At 42.9% G+C, this 22,818-nt stretch overlaps 1 protein-coding gene across 4 annotated transcripts in view; it reads left to right on the forward strand.

The window, feature by feature from the left end:
- Positions 1-22,818, forward strand: part of ttc28 (tetratricopeptide repeat domain 28) — an 825,016-nt gene that overhangs the window by 617,246 nt on the left and 184,952 nt on the right. For all 4 annotated transcript variants that reach the window (XR_010977250.1, XR_010977251.1, XR_010977252.1 and 1 more), the window contains 4 exons: positions 10,074-11,415; positions 16,701-17,224; positions 18,285-18,394; positions 19,880-20,009. Coding sequence is in view for 1 of the 4 variants with exons in the window: in XM_068054870.1 (XP_067910971.1) it covers positions 10,074-11,415; positions 16,701-17,224; positions 18,285-18,394; positions 19,880-20,009 (2,106 nt within the window). In the remaining 3 variants the exon portion in view is untranslated. The remainder of the gene's footprint in view (positions 1-10,073; positions 11,416-16,700; positions 17,225-18,284; positions 18,395-19,879; positions 20,010-22,818) is intronic.

Genomic DNA, 22,818 nt, shown 5'->3' on the forward strand with positions numbered 1-22,818 from the left:
AAATGTGCATAAGAGGCCATATGTACCCAGCTTAGCAAGCATGTTCACCACAGCTGCACACTTTGTCGACCACCCTCGGGTGACATGACCCTGTTGGGCTATTTTTCTTCACGTATTAAAATATTTCCTCTTCTCCCATAGGTGTCTCTCAACCCACTATGCATCCTTGCCAAGACTGTCAGGCTGTGAGTGAGAAGGAGACCTACACTCAGTATATGAAATAGTTCACTACCCTATTAAGCAAATATTAGTAGTGGATTGTTAATAGGGCAGAATGGAGTAAGAGAATATTCTTTATGATCCGAAACTTGAAAGGCCCAAAGAAACATTTTTGTTGGTTCCCTTCAAAACTCATAGTCCTTGAACAGGTAGTGATTTGCCATTGTTTTTCAGAATGAGGTCATGTTTAATGTTTTTATCATAGTTTATGCTTAAGTAATTGGATATGTGAGGAAAGTTAAATTGCTGCCCAAAGAACTTGAAGAAAATTGAGCAATTTGTTTTGTTGACTGAATGGAAGTTTTAAAAACAACTTGAGCAGTTTCTGTTGGTTGATTTTGTGATGATTGGTGGCTTTGCTTATATACCCAGTGAATTAAGTTTATTTTTGACTGGTTCCTATTTGATAAATGTGATATTGGAGCTGATGAGCACAACTAAGTTTTGCCTTGCATATGGTGGCAGCTTTGAGGTGTGACACTACAGATGCAAGATCTTTACTTAATATTGACTTTCACACTCAACAAAAAAAATTAGTCAATAAATGGGGAAGCTGAGGATTATAACAAACCATCAACGTTGCTGAGATCTAAGAGCTATATAATAAGCACAGTGACCAATCCTGTGAATAAAAAAAAATGCACTCACACTCCAGTGTTATGTGAAATTCATCCCACTGTGTGATGATGTCCCACCTGACTTACTTTCTACCTCAAATAAAAACAAGAAATGCTGGAACCACTCAGCAGGTCTGGCAGCATCTGTGAAAAGAGAAGCAGAGTTAACGTTTCGGGTCAGTGACCCTTCATCGGTACTTTCTACCTCTCTGGCTGCTGTTGTAAATCAGTTTTTCCACAGTAGTGCCAAATTCTGACAGGTATTACCGAATTGAAGTGGCAAGATTATTTTCTGAATTAATGGATAAAGAATTTTTTCTTTCTATTTGTTGAATTATAGAACTCGATAGTCACAATAGTCCCATGACTCATTGTGAACCAGATTGTGTTCTTGGCCAAAATGGCCCCTGTGGGTTTTTATACTTTCAATTGTGGCCACTTGCTTCTGTAGACTTCTATATGGACACTATAGACTTGTAGTATAGTAGGGGGTGTTCATGGGTCCTTTGCATATATAGGGCTGAATTTAATGATCCACCACCGATCCCGGCAGCAGGCCTGGTAAAGGGCGCCATTCCCGTCCGTCTCATGGGCGCCTTGTCCTGCTGCAATTACACTTCAGATAACTCCAGAGCAGATGCTGGCACTATATCTAAAGGCCTGCCAGCCCTGCATTCACTCCTGCCTTGGATACATTGTCAGCTTGATGCAGCCTACAACTTTGTCCGACTGGTTTCTGTATCCCCCCCACCCTCTGAGGAGGGCAGAAGATGTCTGAGCAAAAACACAGGGTGGCCCCACGGTTCAGTGATGCCTCCCTGCAGATTCTCCTTCAGGCTGCAAGGGAAAGACAGGAGGTTCTTTTTCCCCGCAATGGCAAAAAGAGATCCCCCCCCCCCCGCCTGACCAAGCAAGCCTGGGTGGAGATTGCAGAGGAGGTTAGCAGCAATGGGGTCATCCAGCATAACTGGGTCCAGTCCAGGAAGAAGGTCAATGACCTCCTGCCAAGGTGAGTGCTCCATATCAGTCACCTTTTTGAGGATTGCATGTGCTCATGTGGGAGGTTATGCAACATAGGGAGGGTTAGCAGTGCTGTGGCATTGGCCGAATGGCTAGGGTTGTGTCTCTTCCTGACAGATGCATGGCAGTCTCTCGGCCACATGCCACTTCCTCAATAGCTCACCCCCCCCTTAACTCCCATGACAGCGAGTGTCGGATTGAGAGACATCAGATCTCCCAGTAGGGGATGAGGGGCTGAAATGAGCAAAACTGTCATGGTGATCTCTGTGCCATTCTCCCATCTCCATTCTTCCTTTTGCAGGACAAGATGGGCCATAATAGGGAATTGGCCCGGACAGGCGGAGGACTCCCAGATCTACATCCACTCACCCAGTGTGGCCACTCAGTAATGGACTGGGAGATTAGAGTCCCTACTCAAGAGAGTGAGGATTGACTGCCATTGGCAGTTACATCAATGTTGGAGACGCACATAACACTTGGTTGACATCAGGAGACCTGCACTGTCTAACCCACATCTATTTGTGTTCTCATGCAGAGTCCGCAGCCACAGGGGGACAGGTGTCCACCTCTGAGGAGGAGGACCACTCAGAGGATGCACCATCCCATGACTCTTTTACATCCTCCACTAGCGCAGATACTTTCACCCGGTGGGTATCCGCTTGGTATTAGAATCAGGGTCACAAGTTGGTGAGAGCACCACACATGCGCCCGAGCAGCTGGCTGAGGCTGAGACAGCCGTGGCCTCTTGACAGTCAGGGGACTGTGATTGGCCAGGCTTATCCTGAGCTCCAGGATGATGACGATCCTCTGGTGTCAACAGCACAGGGCATGCTGGAGTTGCAGAGAGAGCTAAGGCAACATCTGACAGAGATGCCAGAGGCAATGCACAGCCATAAGCAGATGATGGAGGAGTCCATCCATGCCTTGAGTGCTGCCATGTCTCAGGCATGTGAGCGCATGGCTTCCTCCATTGAGAGGTTGGCGACCCTCATGGAGAGCCAGATGCCACAATTGCATGCAGACCTGCATACCATCGCCTTGGCCATGAGCTCATCGCAGCAGTAGCAAGACGAGAGAAGGACAAGGCCCCTGGAGTCTTTTCCAACTCCTCATCCTTCTCTGCTGAGCAGGGAGGTTAAAGCGAGCCTTGAAAGAGAGGAGGAGAGGCTGCCAGCCACATCTGGAAGCTCCCCTCAGGGTGCTCCGAGTGTGGACAGCGGCTCCTCAGGCCCTGTGCCAGTGAGCCCAGCTCCAGCAGCCGCAATACCAGAGGAGAATCCTGTACCAGTGCGGGACATCCCAAGGCAGCCAGTGCCTTCTAGTCCTCAGGCAGCCAGAGGATGCCCGCCAAAGTCATCACAGGCCAAGAAGCAGCCTGATCAGCAGCCTGCCTCCAGCCCAGCTGCTGCTGTCGGGATCACATTGGGTAGGAGCACCCACAAACATTTTAAGAAGAGCACATTACCACACTTCGGGTCACATGGGTGTGTAACATATACATTTTGTGTTAAATTAATAAAAGATCCTTTGTTCAAATCATTAGGCTTCATTGTCTGAAAGCGATGTGCCATTATGCCTTCATTGTGAGATGTTGACCTCCCCTTCCCCCTTAGGGCTATGGCAATGTGATCACAGCCCTCATTAACATGCCAGGGTGATGAGTGCCTTGTTAACATATGGCCTCCCCTTGCCACTTATGTGCATTGCATCTGCTCACAAGACCATGACCACAAGTTGGACAGAGGTGACAGAGTTCAGGCATTCAGGTGAGCCTTTATTTCACTGTCTGTGAATGGACACCAGGAATGCTGCAAACAAGTTGTGATGAGGTTGTCTCTTGCCTCCTTCACGCATTGCTTAACCCATCTGGCCTCCTGCCTGAGGATGTGCCAATTCTGTCGGTAGGGCTGCTGATGGACCTCAGAGCCCAACCTTGATGATGGCCCATCTTCTGTTCCAGCAGTGTGAGTAAACAGACCCATCACACAGTAGCTTGTCAGCCCTATACTGACCTCACCACACCACCCCCCCCACCCCCCCACAAAACCTATACTTAGTCCCCTTGCAGAGCATCTTGTATCATCCCAGACAACCTTGTAGAGCCCCGGGACCCTGGATCCCCTTGCAGAGCCCCTGCTACCCTGGACCCTCATACCCTGGATCCTCTTGCACAGCCCCCAGTACCCCTGGTCCCCTTGCAGAGCACGCAATCCCAGAATGGTCCCCAAACTCATCTCTTCCCCTATGCAGCAATGCTCAAGGCTGCCTCCCCGTTGTGGCAATGTGTCCTCTCGCCTCAGTGCCGCCAGGTTTTACTGGTCATGAATCCAGAGGCACGTCAGTGCTGCCCGCTGTTCACAGAATCACTCATTAAATTATTTTTAATTGTATTTAATTGCATGTAAATCGCCATTTCAGCAATTTAAAATGGGTTCCCGTTGCCTTGCGGTGGCAATGCTGCTTCTGTGCTTTCCTGTCACTGACAAAATCTGGAACCGCTGTCATGACGCGGGATTTCTGGGCGGACGGCTGCATTGCGATTCTCCGTCCCCCACACCACCATACCCACCCTCAACGGCCGCACAAAATTCAGCCCATACTGATCATTGTTAAAACTAAAACTTTTAATAAAGCTATCCTCATAGTAGCCACATAAATATAATGCAGGGATCTGTGGTATAACCAGTAAATTGCACATGTGAGGAAGCCTCCTATGGGATATGCTGATCAAGGATTCCAGCACAGTTTTTTTGTCTATTTTGTGTTGCTTCTGTGAAAGTGAAGCACACTCTGCATTAGGGAATATCCATTTTTCACCGAGATTTCCTCGGTTTTCTTAAGCTCTCGATGCTGTAACATTCAGCTGTTAAACAATCTTGAGCCTGGAGAGAGATCCCATGGTTTTTTTTCTGTTTTTGAAAAAGCTCAAATTTCTTTCTGCTTTTTCGGAAAATTAAAGACCAAACAGTAAAATCAGCATGGCCAGCGGATAAAATGGACCTGAATGGCTTAGATTTCTAGCGGCTTAAAAATGGTTTGTAATGTGGTCGAAAGGCTGCTAAATTGATAGCAGCTGTCGAACGTTGACTGTATTACGGAGGCCCCATAAGCATGTGCCATCACATACCTACTGTACAATCCATATAAAAGATGGCTTTGCTGTGACTCCCCCCACTAAGGCAGAATTCAGATAACAGGCAGTAAAGATTGCAGTTATAAATCATCTGACCAGGGTCAAATTTGAAAAGACATGCCAAAATTCTGTTTTTTTTTAAATGCTGTAATTTGCCTCCTTTGGTTTAAAGCTACATTGCTGATTAGATTAATCCAGCTAGGCCTCAGTCTGAATAAATATACAGAACCAATGCAAGTCCACGAGACAACTGTGCATGCTTAAAGGCACAGTACATTTCTTCAGGGTGCTGCAGTATGTTGCCTGTGATTTCATTTTTAGTGATAGAAGATGTTCAGATTATATTCTTATCCTGAGAGTTTCTGCGTTTTGAAGCTCAGATTAGGATGCCCACTCAGCTAGTTTTAAATTGGACAGTCTGGTTTCAGGGATGGCCATTTGGATAATTTTGATAATCAAAAAACAAATACTAAATAAAATGCTATGCACTCTTGCCAGAGGCCCTGTTTTGTGAATATACAGTATGCTGTTTTTAAAAAAATACATTGCCTCTATCTATTTAGGATTGAGCAAATGGTGACAGTCCAATGCCAGATACTTGAATGAATGCTATTCACTTTTGCCTGCAGCATCCATCAGCAGCAGTCAGGGTCACTTGCTGATTTATATTCCAGTTCTTGATGCAATCTTCGATAGAGCTCCCTGCTGTATTATGCAGTTATTTACATGATGCACCACTGTGATACCTGCTTATTTAAAGGAAACTCCTACTGTGGTACATTGCTGTTATCTTTATGTTCTTTGTTCATACTATGGCATTGTCTTATAAATGTGTCAGTCTTTACTAGTGTGCACATTTGTTCCACAGTGATGAATACAGATAAAGAGTGTGACTGTCAGTATACTTGGTGAATTTATGAATTCAGAAGACTGACAACATTTTAATAGGAATTCAGTTTTAAATCCTTCTGCCCTCATGGAATGGCTGCCAAACAGCCAAGTAGCCATAACTCATTTTAACATGAATCCAATCTCCTCCAGCAACCAATCAAGGGAACCCAGGTACACTTCCAAATTTCTATTTCAACATTGACTATGTCTGGATAAACTTGATATCTAATATGTAGCAGAGCTTCCAGAGTACCCTGTACCAGAAAAAGAGTGTTTCTGTGGACTCCCAACTTTAGCTCTTCTGATAGCCTGGATGTAAGTTCATCGCTCTGTGTTAGGTTAATCCAAACATAACAGAAGATCAGAAGTTTGACCAACTGTCTATACCAAGTTAGCTGTAATCAGCTGAGGTAATGAGAGGCTCACTGCATCCAGCTTCATTGCAGCTAGGCTATAGGTGGGAAAAACCAAGCAGGATCCCCAAGCCTGATTATTATCCAGTGAATCCTGCTGGGAAAATGTGTCTGGTAGTTGGGTCAGGACATGATTTAATTCAAGTTTGTTGGCCCTCCACAGTTGAATGATCTGTTGGCATTTATTGTCTAGGCTCTATCAGGAAGAATAAGCACTTGGACAAGTTATTGGAGAGTGCATGTGAAATAGAATCTTTGAGAAGGGAACTGGAAAAAAATATCAGATGGACTGATACTACCCTTTTAAAGCTGCTGGGCCTGAGTAAATTGTGCCTACCTGTAGAACTTTTTAGTCTACTTATTCTGGTTCAGACATGAGAATTACAGGAACAATGGAATATACTCAAACTTCTGGATTAATTATCTAACTTTGTTAGAATCGCTCAAAATATATCAAAACGTGCAGTGCGAGCCTGTACTCTGCTATTGATTACTTGGCACTAACAATAAGTTGTTCAAAATATGAAGCAAGCAAAATACCTACAATCACCGGGAGCAGTCGACCTCAAGTTGGTTGCAGTTCTCTAGTGACTGACCAAGTCAATCCTCCCCTACGGTTGGAACACAAACGTTTCTTTTATCCTTTAATTCTAGGGAGGGACAAAATAGTATACTGACAGTGGCTTATAGTCCAATTAGTATTTGTTTGAGGCCAATAATACCCTATCTCATGCTGAGCACTTTGTTTGAAAAAGCCTGCCCTGACAGTGTAAGTCCTCTTTAAACTTCTTTCCATCAATTTGGGGGGAATACTTGTGGTGGTTCCTTACCCTCCAACGTTCAGCTGGACTCGGCTGCATGGCATTCTTCCAAACGAATTTGTGTCTTATCTGAAGTGGTCAAAACGCATTAATTCTCAAAGTCTGCTTACGCATTTCAAACACAGAGTTTTCAATCTCTGAACACAATGGGGGGAATTTTATGCTGGTGGCAGGGTCTGGACGTTGGGTGAAACCGACACCGAGATCCCTGCATCGCCTCTTTTCTGGAAAGCCTGCTGAATTTAGTGCCAATCACTTAAGTGAACAGCGGTGGGCCTTCCATAGGATTTAGGACCCCATCGTCGGAAGTCCTGCCCTTGGAAAGCTGCCAGCCAATCACAGGCTGGCAGCTGCAGCGCCACCATGGAGGTGGTGGCTGCTGCTGGAAGTGACCGTATCGGAGGCCGAGGAGCATTGCTGGAGCCAGGCCTCGGGTAGATCAGGGTGGAGGAATCTTGTGAGGGGTGGGGTGGGGAGGTGGGTGGCGGCAGCAAGGGCAGGGGGGTGGCCTTCAGAGGGCACCCCCCTTCCTGATGCTGGGTCCCTCATTCAGGCACTGTTATTTTAAACGAGGCCCCTCCCTCGGAGCTGGGAACAGCCCGCACAGTTTTTCCTACCGTGCTTCCCCTGCCAGGGCTGCCCGCCGCATGAGTAATTGCAGCTGTGGTGGGAAGAAGCCCTTAATTAGGGGTTAATTACCCAGTTAAGGGCATCATTTGGCGGCGGGGTGGGAAGGCCCACGGGGGAAAGCATAAAATTCCACCCAATGGCTTGGTTCAATTTGATATCATGGTCTGGGAAAACATGATTACTACGGAATACTATAGTTCAGCAAGTTTTAAGAGAAACCGAACTGCCCTCAGTGCTCAAAGCATGATGGTGATTTGGTCAAGCCTCAGCATGAGGTTAATGTCTTTTTCCTAAAGCCATTACTGTCTTACATAACTGAATCCTTCTTTTGGCAAGCACTGTTCATATTATTTACAATAACAGTCTGTCTACATGGGAAAGCCTGGTGTATAGTAATGGAAAATGTTGGAAATGTATAGTAGGCCACTCAACATCTAAAAGAAAGACAGGTTGATGTTTCTTCTATAAATCTCCATTTGAAAACCTTAACCTGTATGTTCTCTTTAAAATGGTCACTGATCTGTTGAGCATTTCAAGTATTTTCTGCTTTTTATTTTGGATTGCTTCAACTTTTCTTTTTGTCTTCAATGTGTGGTATTTAATTTGAAACTGATGTTTTGTTTTGACACCCAGATTTCTGTTTTTTTTTTACTTGGAAAGTTTTGTTTCAGTATCAGAAAAGTGTGTGCCAAAGAGAACGGAGCATCTGTGGTTTGACCATTGTGGACAGGAATTTCCTGTCCCGTACACATCCTGGACTGGGGATTTCTTGAATTCATGTTTGAGGTGATCATTACAGTAGGTTAGGGCTACTGTCCAGAGAGAGATGCTGACTGTACAGCCAGAAATTCAGCTGCATCGGGGTTTTAATTAAGCCTGACTTCCTCTTAAAAGCTGAAGGACTGCACGGTATTGCTATTGTTGCTACACTGGATGAAAGCGTAACATTTCACTCATGTCAGAATAGTATGACCCACCTGTGTTGCTTCATCGACTCCTAGAAATGTGCTATAAATGTACATGGCAACCTAGAAAACTGGTAAAGGCAGACCAACAAGTTCAAACAAAGCTGACAACTCGAGAACAGTCTTGATGTGAAAGCAAGTAGTTACATGGGCTTTATAACTTAAACTTGCGGTGGAGAAATGAAAAACATAAGTACATGAAAGCTTGAAGGGAAAGTCCAAATGTTGAAGGCATAAAATTGGCGGTCCTGGGGGATGTTTCCCTGGAGAAGCTTTGAATTTTTACATTAAAAATGATGTGGGCTGATTAATTTAATTTAAAGTGTCTTTATATTCAACAACAACAAAAAATTGCATTCATGTAGCAGCTTTAACATAGGAAAATGGTCAAAGGTGCTTCACAGGAGCATAATCAGGCAAAAATTGACTCCGTGAAAGAAGGAGGTACTGGTCGGAATGACTAAAAACTTGGACAAAAAAGTAGATTTTAGGTTTTAAGGAGAGGTTTGGAAAGGAAATTCCAAAACTTAAGCCCTAGATAACTAAAGGCACAGCCTCCAGTTGGGGGAGGCATAAGAATCCAACGTTGGAGAAATGCAGAGTGGGAGGACGGTTGTAAGGCTGGAGGAGATTACAGAGATATGGAGGGGCGAGGCTGCAAAGGAACTTGAACAGTAGTATGATAATTTTAAATTTGAGGCATTGGTGCACCAGGAACCAGTGTTGATAAGCAGTTACAGGGGTGATGATGAGTGGGACTTGGTGGGGGTTAGGGACTGGCAGCAGAATACGGATGAACTCAAGTTTTTGGGAGGTGGAAGATGAAAAGGTAGCCCGAAGAGAGCATTGGAATAATCAAGCCTGGAGGTAACAAAAGCATGGATGAAGGTTGTAGCAAGAGATGGGCTGAGCCAGAAGCAGAAACGTATGATGTTACAGAAATGGAAGTAGGCAGTCTTTGTGATGGATTGGATATGAGGTTGGAAGATCACTTTTTCACATGTATCAATGATATATAATCATGAATATGGTATCACAGTTATCTACAGTACAATTAAGTAGCCAATGGCACTGAACAGCTTTAACACCAAATAGCCTCCTTCCAACCCGCAAATGTTATGATTCCAATTGTATAAAAAGGGGGGTAGATAAATAATGTTTGCAATGGGAATTGTAAGAATTGTGAGGAAGCACAAGTGACAATCATAAATTATGAAGCAGGTGAATTGCGAAGCAGTGGATCAAAGTTTGTTCTTTGATTAGATGCTGCACTGTGTGCTGTATTTAAAAAGGATGATTAAATGTCTGGGTTGCTTGAACATCATTACCAGCTAACCAATCCTATTTGTGCTTTTGTTAATTAGGCATAATTCACCAGATGAAAGGGGATTATGAAACTGCACTGAAACTCCACAAGACTCACCTCTCCATTGCTCAGGAGCTCAGTGACTATGCTGCACAGGGAAGAGCCTATGGAAATATGGGCAATGCCTATAATGCCCTGGGTATGTATGACCAAGCAGTAAAATACCACCGTCAGGAGCTACAGATCTCCATGGAAGTAAATGACCGGGCATCACAAGCATCAACCCATGGTAATCTTGCTGTCGCCTACCAGGCTCTGGGTGCCCATGATAGGGCCTTGCAGCACTACCAAAATCATCTAAACATAGCACGAGAGCTACGGGATATACAAAGTGAGGCCCGAGCACTAAGTAACCTAGGTAACTTCCACTGTTCGAGAGGGGAGTTCATTCAGGCTGTTCCATATTATGAACAGTATTTACGCTTGTCTCCTGACCTACAAGACATGGAGGGTGAGGGAAAAGTATGTCATAACCTTGGCTATGCCCATTACTGTCTGGGAAACTACCAAGAGGCTGTGAAATATTATGAACAAGATTTAGCTCTAGCCAAGGACTTGCATGATAAACTTAGTCAGGCAAAGGCCTACTGCAACTTGGGCCTAGCATTTAAGGCGCTTGGTAACTATACTAAAGCAGAAGAATGTCAGAAATATGTTCTATCATTAGCCCAGTCCCTAAACAACGCACAAGCCAAATTTAGAGCTTTAGGCAACCTTGGTGATATTTTTGTCTGTAAGAAAGATGTGAACAGTGCTGTTAAGTTCTATGAACAGCAACTGACTTTGGCTCATCAGGTTAAAGACCGGAAGCTTGAAGCCAGTGCTTATGCAGCTCTGGGTACTGCATACAGACTAATACAGAAATACGACAAAGCATTAGGATATCATACGCAAGAACTTGAGGTTTATCAAGAACTGAGCGACTTGCTGGGAGAATGTAAAGCACATGGCCACCTTGCAGCAGTCTACATGGCCCTTGGGAAATACACAATGGCCTTCAAATGTTATGAAGAACAGTTGGATTTGGGACAAAAGCTAAAAAATCCCAATATTGAGGCACAAGTTTATGGCAACATGGGAATCACCAAAATGAACATGAATGTAATGGAAGATGCTATTGGCTACTTTGAACAGCAGCTAGCTACACTGCAGCAGTTGAGCGGCAATGATGCAGTGCTGGATAGAGGGCATGCATATGGAAATCTGGGAGACTGCTATGAGGCATTAGGAGATTACGAGGAAGCTGTAAAATATCACGAACAGTATTTATCAGTGGCTCAGAGTTTAAATCGGATGCAGGAGCAAGCCAGAGCCTATCGGGGACTTGGAAATGGGCATCGGTAAGTACTAAGCTATATACAATCTATGTCTTTACAGATGATTCAATGTGTGTGTTTGTGTATATGTCTCTCTCCCTCCCTCCCCTGCACACAGCCATAACTGTTCAATCACTGGGGAGAAAAAACACTTGAGGTCTATAAGATCTTCTAAATCACACGTAATGGCTCTAAATCCAGTATGTTTCAGACCATCTGTAGAAACAAATTATAAAAAATCAGTGAATAAGCGTCTGTGCTAATCATCTAAATGCAATAAATGTGGAGTCAGATCAAAGAAAAGCTAATAGAGTTTTATATCCTATTATACTGTAGTTAGTATATCGTATTGATATGCTTGTTGTACTGCTATTCCTCAGGCTTTAATTAAATCCTCTAAACAGCATATGCATGCCATTACAGACTGTTTTTACACTGTCAGGGGGAGGAATGGCTTTGGGTAAATGAAAATGTCAATCTTTTAAATGCTTCTGCCATCTAGAGCATGGAGGCTATTCAGCACAGCTAGATTCACCTGCTGTGGACTAGACAGGGAAAAAAATCAGGTTTCCTGCTTAATCACCCAGATTTTCTGCTGCTGATCGGCCCATGCTCGAGATTGTATGTGTGGATGTTGGATGAGGACATTATTGGGCTTGGCTGTAATATCTGTCATGATGGAATAGACTGTTAACACTGAATAGCTAGGTTCATGCATGAAGAATTGATGCTTGGAGAGCAACTGAATATCTGTTGAAACATACCCTTTAAAAGAGTTCACCCCTTCAAAATAAAAGGGAGAAAATTGAGAGGAGTGGTCCAAAGGATGCCTGTAAAACTCTTTAGTATTTGCTTAAATGTTAGAAATCGGGGGCTGAATTTTACCAGCTCCTTGATGCCATGGGTTGCGGCGGTGGGGGGGGCCAGTAGAATTCTGTGGGGAGTGGCCTGCCTCAACCTCTGACGTCGAGAAGGGCCCGCCGCATATAACCAGTGGTGGGGGGACCTCGGTACGGCCGCCCCCCCCCCCCCCCCCCACCACCACCACCACCGCCACTTGGTGGCGGGGCTTTCATCTAAATATTTAAATTAACAAAAATTAGATGCAAATGAGCTTACTTGCTGGTGGCCACCGTCCCACACTGACTTTACGGCCGCCGAACACAACTCACGCACCTTCGGGACTCCGTACTTCATCAGGGGTGGCCGCTCTGCCTCCTCTATTTAAATCAGCCCCTGTGTGTAATATTGCGCTGATAAAATTCAGCCCAGGCTTTCAGATCTCAAATAACATTGTTAGGGAATAGTTTTCCACTCAGTTACATGGCCTGTAAAAGGGATGAGAGAGAATGTGAATTACAAGGGAAGTTATTATGCAGGGAAGACCCTGCAAATGATGTCCATGAAAATATTCACAACTTTGATTGCTCCATTGTTAAGGGAAAGGTGGATACAAGAAGGTGAGCTTGGCAAAGGAAGGAAAAGATAAGTGGACAAAATTGATGTTACTTAGTGTAGTCATTTTCAATATTTTCTTTTAGGGTGACTCCATGCATCACTTCCATTCCCTTCCCTCGGCCACTGTTCAGGCTGTACCAGACAATTGGCAACCTTGGATTCTTAATCGACTCAGAGTTGAAATTCTGAAACCATATCCTCTTCATCACAAAGGTTGCCCACCTCCACCTCCGTAACATTGTCTGTCTTCACTCATGCTTCACCTTATCTGTTTCTGAAACTGTAATCAATGCTTTTGTTACTTCCAGACACAGCTATCCCAGTGCTTTCCTGGCTGGTCTCTCATCTTCACCCTTCAGAACGTGGGTTAGGATTCTGGCTGCTGTGAAGGAGAGCCAAGTTCCGTCATAGAGATGGGAGAAAACAGTCTCATTAACAGGAAGGAAGTGAGGAAGAAAGCTTAGTTATATATTCATGTTTCTGACTGGGTCAGTACTAGGATAAGCCAGTCTTTCTATAGGCATGTTTCCTGACTGGGTTGTTACTGAGGTAACCAGTCCTGTTAAAGACTCAGTCCTGACTGGGATAGTTACAGCAATAGCCAATCCATTAAAGCCTAATAATAAGAAACCAGATTCAGCAGCATTTCCACCCATGCAAGTTAATTTAAATATTTCTGACAAAAACGTTTTAGCACTTGATATTTCTGGGGGTCAGTAGGTAGACTTCTAGTAGTTGCAGATCCAAAGCAGTTGCAACCTAATCATCCTTAAACTTCACATGTGAGCATGAAGTTGGGTTATTCTACAATATGTAATTTAATTGAGAGAAAGTGGAGAAGAGTGGGAGTCCTGTCCTCCTTGTTGCACAGCACTACTCCGTAATGGGAGCATTTACTGGATAAAGATGGTCCCAGCTGGGACGCATTATTTGAAGCATTTGATTGCGCTGGTATTTTGTAATTCCTCTGAGTAATATTTCCCACCTGGGACCATTTTTACTGGGAAGTTTCTGAACAATGAAGCCAACAGGAAGAAGTAAAACAATTGGAGTTGTATTTCTGCACAGTCCAGCTGTACATTGCTCAGAGCAGGGAACAGAGTGCAGTCAATAGGATTGTACAAGCATGTGATCCATCAAATGCACTGACTTTGGGAACTAACAGTTGGAATTTATTGTTTTGAGATTTTGTACTATGCAGCCTTGTTATTATGCGACTGATTGACCTCACAGTAGTACAGTCTGTTGCTGTGTGACTCACGAATGCACCTCAGCAACAAAACTCTGACATGAGTTAGCAAACTTATCTTACAAACTGATACCATAATAGTGCAGCCCTGACACTGTGACTGATTCGCCCATAATAGTGCAGTGCTGTCTCTGTGACTAACTGGCTCACAATAGTGCAGTTCTGTCACTGCAGGACTTGCTGACTGGCCTCATGATAGTACAGTCCTGTGACTGACTGACACCACAACAGCATTTGTATCATTGTGTTACCAATTAATTGACTGATCCTATGATAGTGTAGCCCTGTCACAGTGTGACTGTCTGATAGCAGAGAATCTGATTATGAATCATTCTTGCACATCCTATTACTGCAAACCTACCTATTTATTTGTATTGGTGGCTTTAATGCAGTTTTGTAATTTAAATAAGAAATGCAAAAGCCTTCAGTCACAAATGGTTATTTCATTATTATTATTGCAATGATCATTTAATTTTGAAGAAGTTTTTATAAAAGAATGACACACATGACGTCAGTTAATGTGCTGTGAGTTACTTGAGTCACTGCTTAAGAATTAATCTTTGGTGACTGGCATTTATAAATGATTATTAAGATAAAGTGCTGAGTGAAGCAGAGCTTGAGGAAAGTATCAAGTATCCAACTGTAACTGAATAATTGTTATTAAAGGAAAAGGTCAGAATGATTCATGACCGTGCTTGCTGGTGTAGAATGATTGAATTTTATATCAAAGGGTTCGCCGTGAGCTAATCCTCAATGAAGTTCAAAGAGCAGTGATCTTCTTAGACTAAATTTACCGAACTGAAATCTGGACTAAGTTCGCTTTCATTTGTCCCAACCTTCTGATAACCTCCAGATGTATGAAACATGTTCAGGCTGAGCAGCTTCCTGTAATACTCCAGATTCTGTTTGTTCTCTTTCTTATTTTCACACATTAGGTTCAGACCATGAGCTGCATAGCAATCTTTCCACTGACCAGCAAGTAGTATTACCTATCCACACAGTACTGTGTTATAAGTGTGTTGTAGTCAGTGTCTACCTGACAGGGCTTTTTTTGGGCTGATGTTTGCTGTAGGTGTACACTTAATGAGATACATCCAAGTGACACAAAGTGTCGGTAAACCACTGAAGACATGCCACCCAGTGGTAGGATATGAATTGGGTGTCTGAGGGAGACAATGAATAGAAGTTCACTAAGTTAGCAGGAAGGGAGCACTCTTTATGGCATCATTTGTATGCCTCAGTCTGCCAGTGACCCACTGCATGCATGATGAAAATGGTGATCGAGACCATAAAAACTCTCCAACCTGCAAATCTGCTAGTGGCTACTGTCGGCTGCAGATGTCTGTAGTCATTGGATCAACTAACCTGCCAACTCTCCCAACAAGAATGCAGTGTCATGGTGTGATCCAGCAAATGGGAAATGGAAAAAAAATTCAAAGAGGGAGTCCAACTCAAAAAAAGTAGTTGTCTGCCTGTGAATTATTTAAATACACAAATACACCTCTTACTTTTCATTAACTTATGTTTCCGTTTTTTTTAATGAGCAATCACGATTCAGCTTTAACAATTATGTCAAACATAAAGAGCTATTGGGAAATTTTGAAAAACAATGGATGTTAATATAGAACAAACAGAAATCTTCAATGTACTTTCAAATGCAAATATAATGATAGAATGATCACCTGTATGCTGCTCTTGTCTGAATCATTTCATTGTTATGCAATAGTTTATTGGATTAATACATTTTTCTGAATGTGTTGGAGTTTGTCTGTGCCAAGGGCATTTTAATAGACCAAGGGGAAGGGAATTACGAATCTCACAGGCCCTGAAATAATGTCCTGTCTGCATTTTATTTATTAGATGCAATTGTACATATCCCTGTGATAAATAGAAAACCTTTCATTTCATGTTAAGTTTTACATGATGATTTCATATACCAGAAGAGCAAAATTGGAGTGCTTTTTGAATGCAATTTGTCTCGGGCACAGAGTGCCTGATTATTAAATCTATTCAACATTTGGAGGTAAATTACAGTGAATATGACAGCAGGAGTTTAAGGGTGCTGCTGATATTTCTGCAGATATGTCAAGAAATAACTTTTCAGTCGATCAGTAGGAAATTTGGTGTCTGATATATTTTACAGCTTTATGTTTTATGAGTTGTGAATGCAAAAGTACCTATCAGGACTAGCTGTAGCAAAGTTATTAGCTTATTTGCTATAAACACATATACATTTCTGCTACACAGGCATGCAGAAGATACTTTCTGCCATTATTTTCTGTATTTTTCATGTTATATGCCCTACGCGCTTTGGAAAATCTATCACATGCCCCCTATTTTTTTAACATCTCTCATGCACCCTGTGCAATTAATTCCTCCTTTATGCTCACTCTTCATTGCCAATTCCTCATTGCCATTCTCCCAGTTGCTAAAGGCATGTGATATAGAGAGAGACTGCAGAAATGGAAAGAATACTCTAAATTACAAAAAAACTATTTCAAAATCCTAGTACTGTATAAACTCTTCTATAATCCCAGATGTTGCTTGCAAGGTGTTTAGCTTTTCTATGCTCGATATAAACTGGATTTTTTTATTTGCACAGGGCAATGGGGAACTTGCAGCAAGCTCTTGTGTGCTTTGAAAAGAGACTGGTGGTAGCCCATGAACTTGGAGAATCATCCAACAAAGCCCAGGCATATGGGGAGCTTGGCAGTTTACATAGCCAGCTAGGAAACTACGAACAGGCAATTTCTTGCCTTGAGCGCCAACTAAACATTGCCCGTGAGATGAAGAATCGGATACTGGAGAGTGATGCAGCCTGTGGTCTCGGTGGTGTTTACCAACAAATGGCAGAATATGAAACTTCACTACAGTACCATCAGCTTGATTTAGAAATTGCAGAGGAAACCAATAACCCTACCTGTCAGGGTCGTGCCTATGGTAACCTGGGATTGACTTATGAATCGTTGGGAAATTATGAACGAGCTGTAATGTATCAGGAGCAGCATCTGAGTATTGCTGCCCAGATGAATGACTTGGTGGCTAAAACTATTGCATACAGCAGCTTAGGGAGAACACACCATGCCTTACAGAACTACTCGCAGGCAGTCATGTATTTACAGGAAGGTATGTGCTCCTCTGCATTGATATACTGTGGTCTTAGATGTTTTCCTTCTAGCATCTGTCTTCTTCTCGCAAGATACTAATAAACTATAATGTCTGAAGCATTTTAGCATTGCTGCCATTGAAGAAACCATACAAAACACTTTCTTATTTCAAAAAATAGTGACTCATCAAATATAGCGCAGATTAGGTCCAGTTTAGAGTACTCATCACGCTGGCCTTGAATTTCCTGGAACCTTTTAGTGTAATTATGCTGTGAGAGTGCTGTAGTGCCGATTTTGTTTGTGAGGACATTTCCATGGAAATGATTTATGCCAGTTTTATGCTGAATCAGCAGTATGCGCAACTTTCCTCAATGGTCTATGCTGTTTCTGAAATACATCCTTGGAAACGCTCTGTTCTTCATTTACATAGCTCCACAACCCCATACAAAACAGCTGTTACATGAGTTACTTGCATTTATGCCAGTAATGCATAATTCAGGCTTGTCAACTCACTGTTCGGGGCTGCCTGGCCATCTTTGACCCCACGACCTGATTCCATCTGGCATCTATCACCTCTAGGACTGTCTGCAGATGATCTTTGGCCCTCCTCTTGCCAGACATCCTTCTTCCTTCTGTAGACTCCTGTATGAAAAAGGAAATGCTTTTGAGACATTGAAAATACATTGAATTAGGGAAGTTGTTGCACCAATTACAAACTTGAGTGAGACAGCCCAAGCCTGGTTTAACAGTCAGTAGAAACTGAAGACTTTATCCAAAATGTCTGAGTAGTTTTAAAGATTTCAGTTGTGTTTTCTTCTTCAACAAGAGCCTATTTAGATTCCTTTCGTTCTCTTCATTGCATCATGCTGTAAAATTCAAGTCCATGAGTGCTGTGACAGAAATGCAAGTCTTCGATTTTCTTCCATGTATAAGTTGAATTTACTCCGGCACAGTTGTGACATCCTTTAAAATCTAAAATCTATTTTCTTTTGTAATTCCTAACGCAAGTTAATTTTTTCCACTGGAATGTGGTGAATCCCTTGGTGGTGTTTCATACGGGCTTTATCTTTGTTGTTCAGGACTGAGGCTGGCAGAGCAGCTCGGCCGCAGAGAAGACGAGGCTAAAATCAGACATCGACTGGGACTTTCGCTGTGGGTCAGTAGAAATCTCGAAGAGGCACAACACCAGGTACCTGATGCTCATTTAGATGATGCAAAGACCTTGCATCAAAGATGGGTGATGACACTTAGGTGGAGGGTCCATTCAGTCAAGTGTTATATTTTTGGAAGTTCCTGTTTACCTTTCATGTCTATCTTTTTTTACTTTAAAAAAATCTGGGTAAAATTAGATCAAAAATTAATGTCTTGCATCATGTAGGGAAAAATTTAATGCTACAAAAACTCAGCAAATATTTATGCCAACTTATTTTTGCTCAGTCATATCTCATGCTCAAGGGAATTTTAAAAAGACTTAACAAATTGTATTCTGTTTATTTAATGCCAGTATTTTTATATTTTTAATGGTGCACTGGAAATGAGACAGAGGAAAAAAGCACTACAGACTACTCAGGTGCTATCTGCATATATAACTGAAAGAGGCACACAAATCTCATAAAACACACACCAATCTTTAAAACTTCAGGAAATTGAACTCATTAATAAATCAGGTGAAAATAGAAACTCCCGAGGAATAATTCTAACAAAAACTAAGAACCTTATTCATATTCCAATAATGTCTTTTTAGATTCTAGTAAGTAGTTCCTTTGGCACAGTGCAAGGTTAAGAATAGCTCATGATATTCCCCAGTGCTTATTGTTGTGTGAAGCAATCTGAATGTGCAAATAATAACTTGGCCATTGGAAATCATTTGCAAGTGCTGCAAGCAAGTAGCAATTGTATACAGCTACACAGTGTTTACTTTATATTCAGAGAGGAGTGGAGTCAGATTCCTTTATTTTAATGGGCTACAATAACATTGCAAATGCTGATCTGATTTGATGCATTGGTGCTGCAATACACTGAGTGTGGAATGTGCATTACACTGCAAGGAACCAACATACAATTCACAGGACGTGCTGTACTCTGCATGGAATAAATGTACAGCTCACAGGATGTCCAGTACAGTGTGGAAGGAATGTGCAATTCATTGTTAATGGAATGTTGCTATTCTACACTCACTAAGTTAAGCAGAGACTTGCTATTACTGAACAGAAAAGGAAAACATAATAGTGGCCAATTACAAATTACATTTTTGCACTTCCAAATAGTCTCAGCAGTGAAAGAGGTCTTGAAAAAGTATGCCTAGATGCAATGACAACTGGAGAATTAATATTAGCATAGGAGAGGCACAAAAGAAGGAAAAAAGTAATTACATAAAATATTGGAATGTAATTGAAGTTTTTTTTGTGTCAAAATAGTGAAATATGTAACTTGTAAGCAAATATTGCCTCTATTTTATGATGCATGTACAGTAACAAACATGGTGACACTGACATAGGGCATCAGATATCTTGGCTTTGGGACTCCCAAGAGTCAATGTGTGCACTGCTGAACAAATTGGGTTCTTAATTATTTAGTGAAACAAGCTTGCTTGTCTACTCCAATGAAGGCTGTTCTGACACAGAAAACACTGCATATGAGGGATTATAAAATTTATTTTTTTTTCTCATTTCAGCTTTACAGAGCCTCTGCCTTATTTGAAAATATCCGCCATGAAGCACAGCATAGCACTGATTATAAACTTTCACTATTTGACCTTCAAACGTCCTCCTACCAAGCTTTACAGCGTGTTTTGGTCAGCCTGGGTAAGCAGAGTTCCAGAACAGGGCAATTGTCAGAGCATATCACAGCTGTGCTGAAGGAGGGCACTATGGAGGACTTGAGCAGTGAGGCAATATGGGCAGAACTCAGAAATAGGAAGGGTGCGGTAACAATGTTGGGGCTGTACTACAGGCCTCCCAACAGCGAGCGTGAGATAGAGGTACAAATATGTAAACAGATTATGGAAAGATGTAGGAGCAACAGGGTGGTGGTGATAGGAGATTTAAATTTTCCCAACATTGACTGGGATTCACTTAGTGTTAGAGGGCCAGATGGAGCAGAATTTGTAAGGAGCATCCAGGAGGGTTTTCTAGAGCAGTATGTAAATAGTCCAACTCTGGAAGAGGCCATACTGGACCTGGTGTTGGGGAATGAGCCCGGCCAGGTGGTTGACGTTTCAGTAGGGGACTACTTTGGGAATAGTGATCACAATTCCGTAAGTTTTAGAATACTCATGGACAAAGACGAGAGTGGCCCCAAAGGAAGAGTGCTAAATTGGGGGAAGGCCAACAATACCAAAATTCGGCAGGAGCTGGGGAATGTAGATTGGGAGCAGCTGTTTGAAGGTAAATCCACATTTGATATGTGGGAGGCTTTTAAAGAGAGGTTGATTAGCGTGCAGGAGAGACATGTTCCTGTGAAAATGAGGGATAGAAATGGCAAGATTAGGGAACCATGGATGACAGGTGAAATTGTGAGACTAGCTAAGAGGAAAAAGGAAGCATGCATAAGGTCTAGGAGGCTGAAGAAAGACTAAGCTTTGAAAGAATATCGGGAATGTAGGACCAATCTGAAACGAGGAATTAAGAGGGCTAAAAGGGGTCATGAAATATCTTTAGCAAACAGGGTTAAGGAAAATCCCAAAGCCTTTTATTCATATATAAGGAGCAAGAGGGTAACTAGAGAAAGGATTGGCCCACTCAAGGACAAAGGAGGAAAGTTATGCGTGGAGTCAGAGAAAATGGGTGAGATTCTAAACGAGTACTTTGCATCGGTATTCACCGAGGAGAGGGACATGACGGATGTTGAGGTTAGGCACAGATGTTTGATTACTCTAGGTCAAGTCGGCATAAGGAGGGAGGAAGTGTTGGGTATTCTAAAAGGCATTAAGGTGGACAAGTCCCCAGGTCCGGATGGGATCTATCCCAGGTTACTGAGGGAAGCGAGAGAGGAAATAGCTGGGGCCTTAACAGATATCTTTGCAGCATCCTTAAACACGGGTGAGGTCCCGGAGGACTGGAGAATTGCTAATGTTGTCCCCTTGTTTAAGAAGGGTAGCAGGGCAAATCCAGGTAATTATAGACCGGTGAGCCTGACGTCAGTGGTAGGGAAGCTGCTGGAGAAGATACTGAGGGATAGGATCTATTCCCATTTGGAAGAAAATGGGCTTATCAGTGATAGGCAACATGGTTTTGTGCAGGGAAGGTCATGTCTTACCAACTTAATAGAATTCTTTGAGGAAGTGACAAAGTTGATTGATGAGGGAAGGGCTGTAGATGTCATATACATGGACTTCAGTAAGGCGTTTGATAAGGTTCCCCATGGTAGGCTGATGGAGAAAGTGAAGTCGCATGGGGTCCAGGGTGTACTAGCTAGATGGATAAAGAACTGGCTGGGCAACAGGAGACAGAGAGTAGTAGTGGAAGGGAGTTTCTCAAAATGGAGACGTGTGACCAGTGGTGTTCCACAGGGATCCGTGCTGGGACCACTGTTGTTTGTGATATACATAAATGATTTGGAGGAAAGTATAGGTGGTCTGATTAGCAAGTTTGCAGACGACACTAAGATTGGTGGAGTAGCAGATAGTGAAGGGGACTGTCAGAGAATACAGCAGAATATAAATAGATTGGAGAGTTGGGCAGAGAAATGGCAGATGGAGTTCAATCAGGGCAAATGCGAGGTGATGCATTTTGGAAGATCCAATTCAAGAGTGAACTATACAGTAAATGGAAAAGCCCTGGGGAAAATTGATGTACAGAGAGATTTGGGTGTTCAGGTCCATTGTTCCCTGAAGATGGCAACGCAGGTCAATAGAGTGGTCAAGAAGGCATACGTCATGCTTTCCTTCATCGGACGGGGTATTGAGTACAAGGGTTGGCAGGTCATGTTACAGTTGTATAAGACTTTGGTTCGGCCACATTTGGAATACTGCGTGCAGTACTGGTCGCCACATTACCAAAAGGATGTAGATGCTTTGGAGAGGGTGCAGAGGAGGTTCACCAGGATGTTGCCTGGTATGGAGGGCGCTAGCTATGAAGAGAGGTTGAGCAGATTAGGATTATTTTCATTAGAAAGACGGAGGTTGAGGGGGGGACCTGATTGAGGTGTACAAAATCATGAGAGGTATAGACAGGGTGGATAGCAAGAAGCTTTTTCCCAGAGTGGGGGTGTTCAATTACTAGGGGTCACGAGTTCAAAGTGAGAGGGGAAAAGTTTAGGGGGGATATGCGTGGAAAGCTCTTTACGCAGAGGGTGGTGGGTGCCTGGAACGCGTTGCCAGCGGAGGTGGTAGACGCGGGCACGATAGCGTCTTTTAAGATGTATCTAGACAGATACATGAATGGGCAGGAAGCAAAGAGATACAGACCCTTGGAAAATAGGCGACATGTTTAGATAGAGGATCTGGATCGGCGCAGGCTTGGAGGGCCGAAGGGCCTGTTCCTGTGCTGTAATTTTCTTTGTTCTTTGTTCTTTGTTCATAGTCAGAAGTTAATTTTTCCGGGCAACTTTTCTGTCCACTTCATTTTCTGCTCAGGCACAATAGCAAACAGCCAGTAAGAGGGAGGGTAGTTT

Source organism: Heterodontus francisci, chromosome 23 (genome assembly GCF_036365525.1).
Source record: "Heterodontus francisci isolate sHetFra1 chromosome 23, sHetFra1.hap1, whole genome shotgun sequence".
Lineage (NCBI taxonomy): Eukaryota > Metazoa > Chordata > Chondrichthyes > Heterodontiformes > Heterodontidae > Heterodontus > Heterodontus francisci.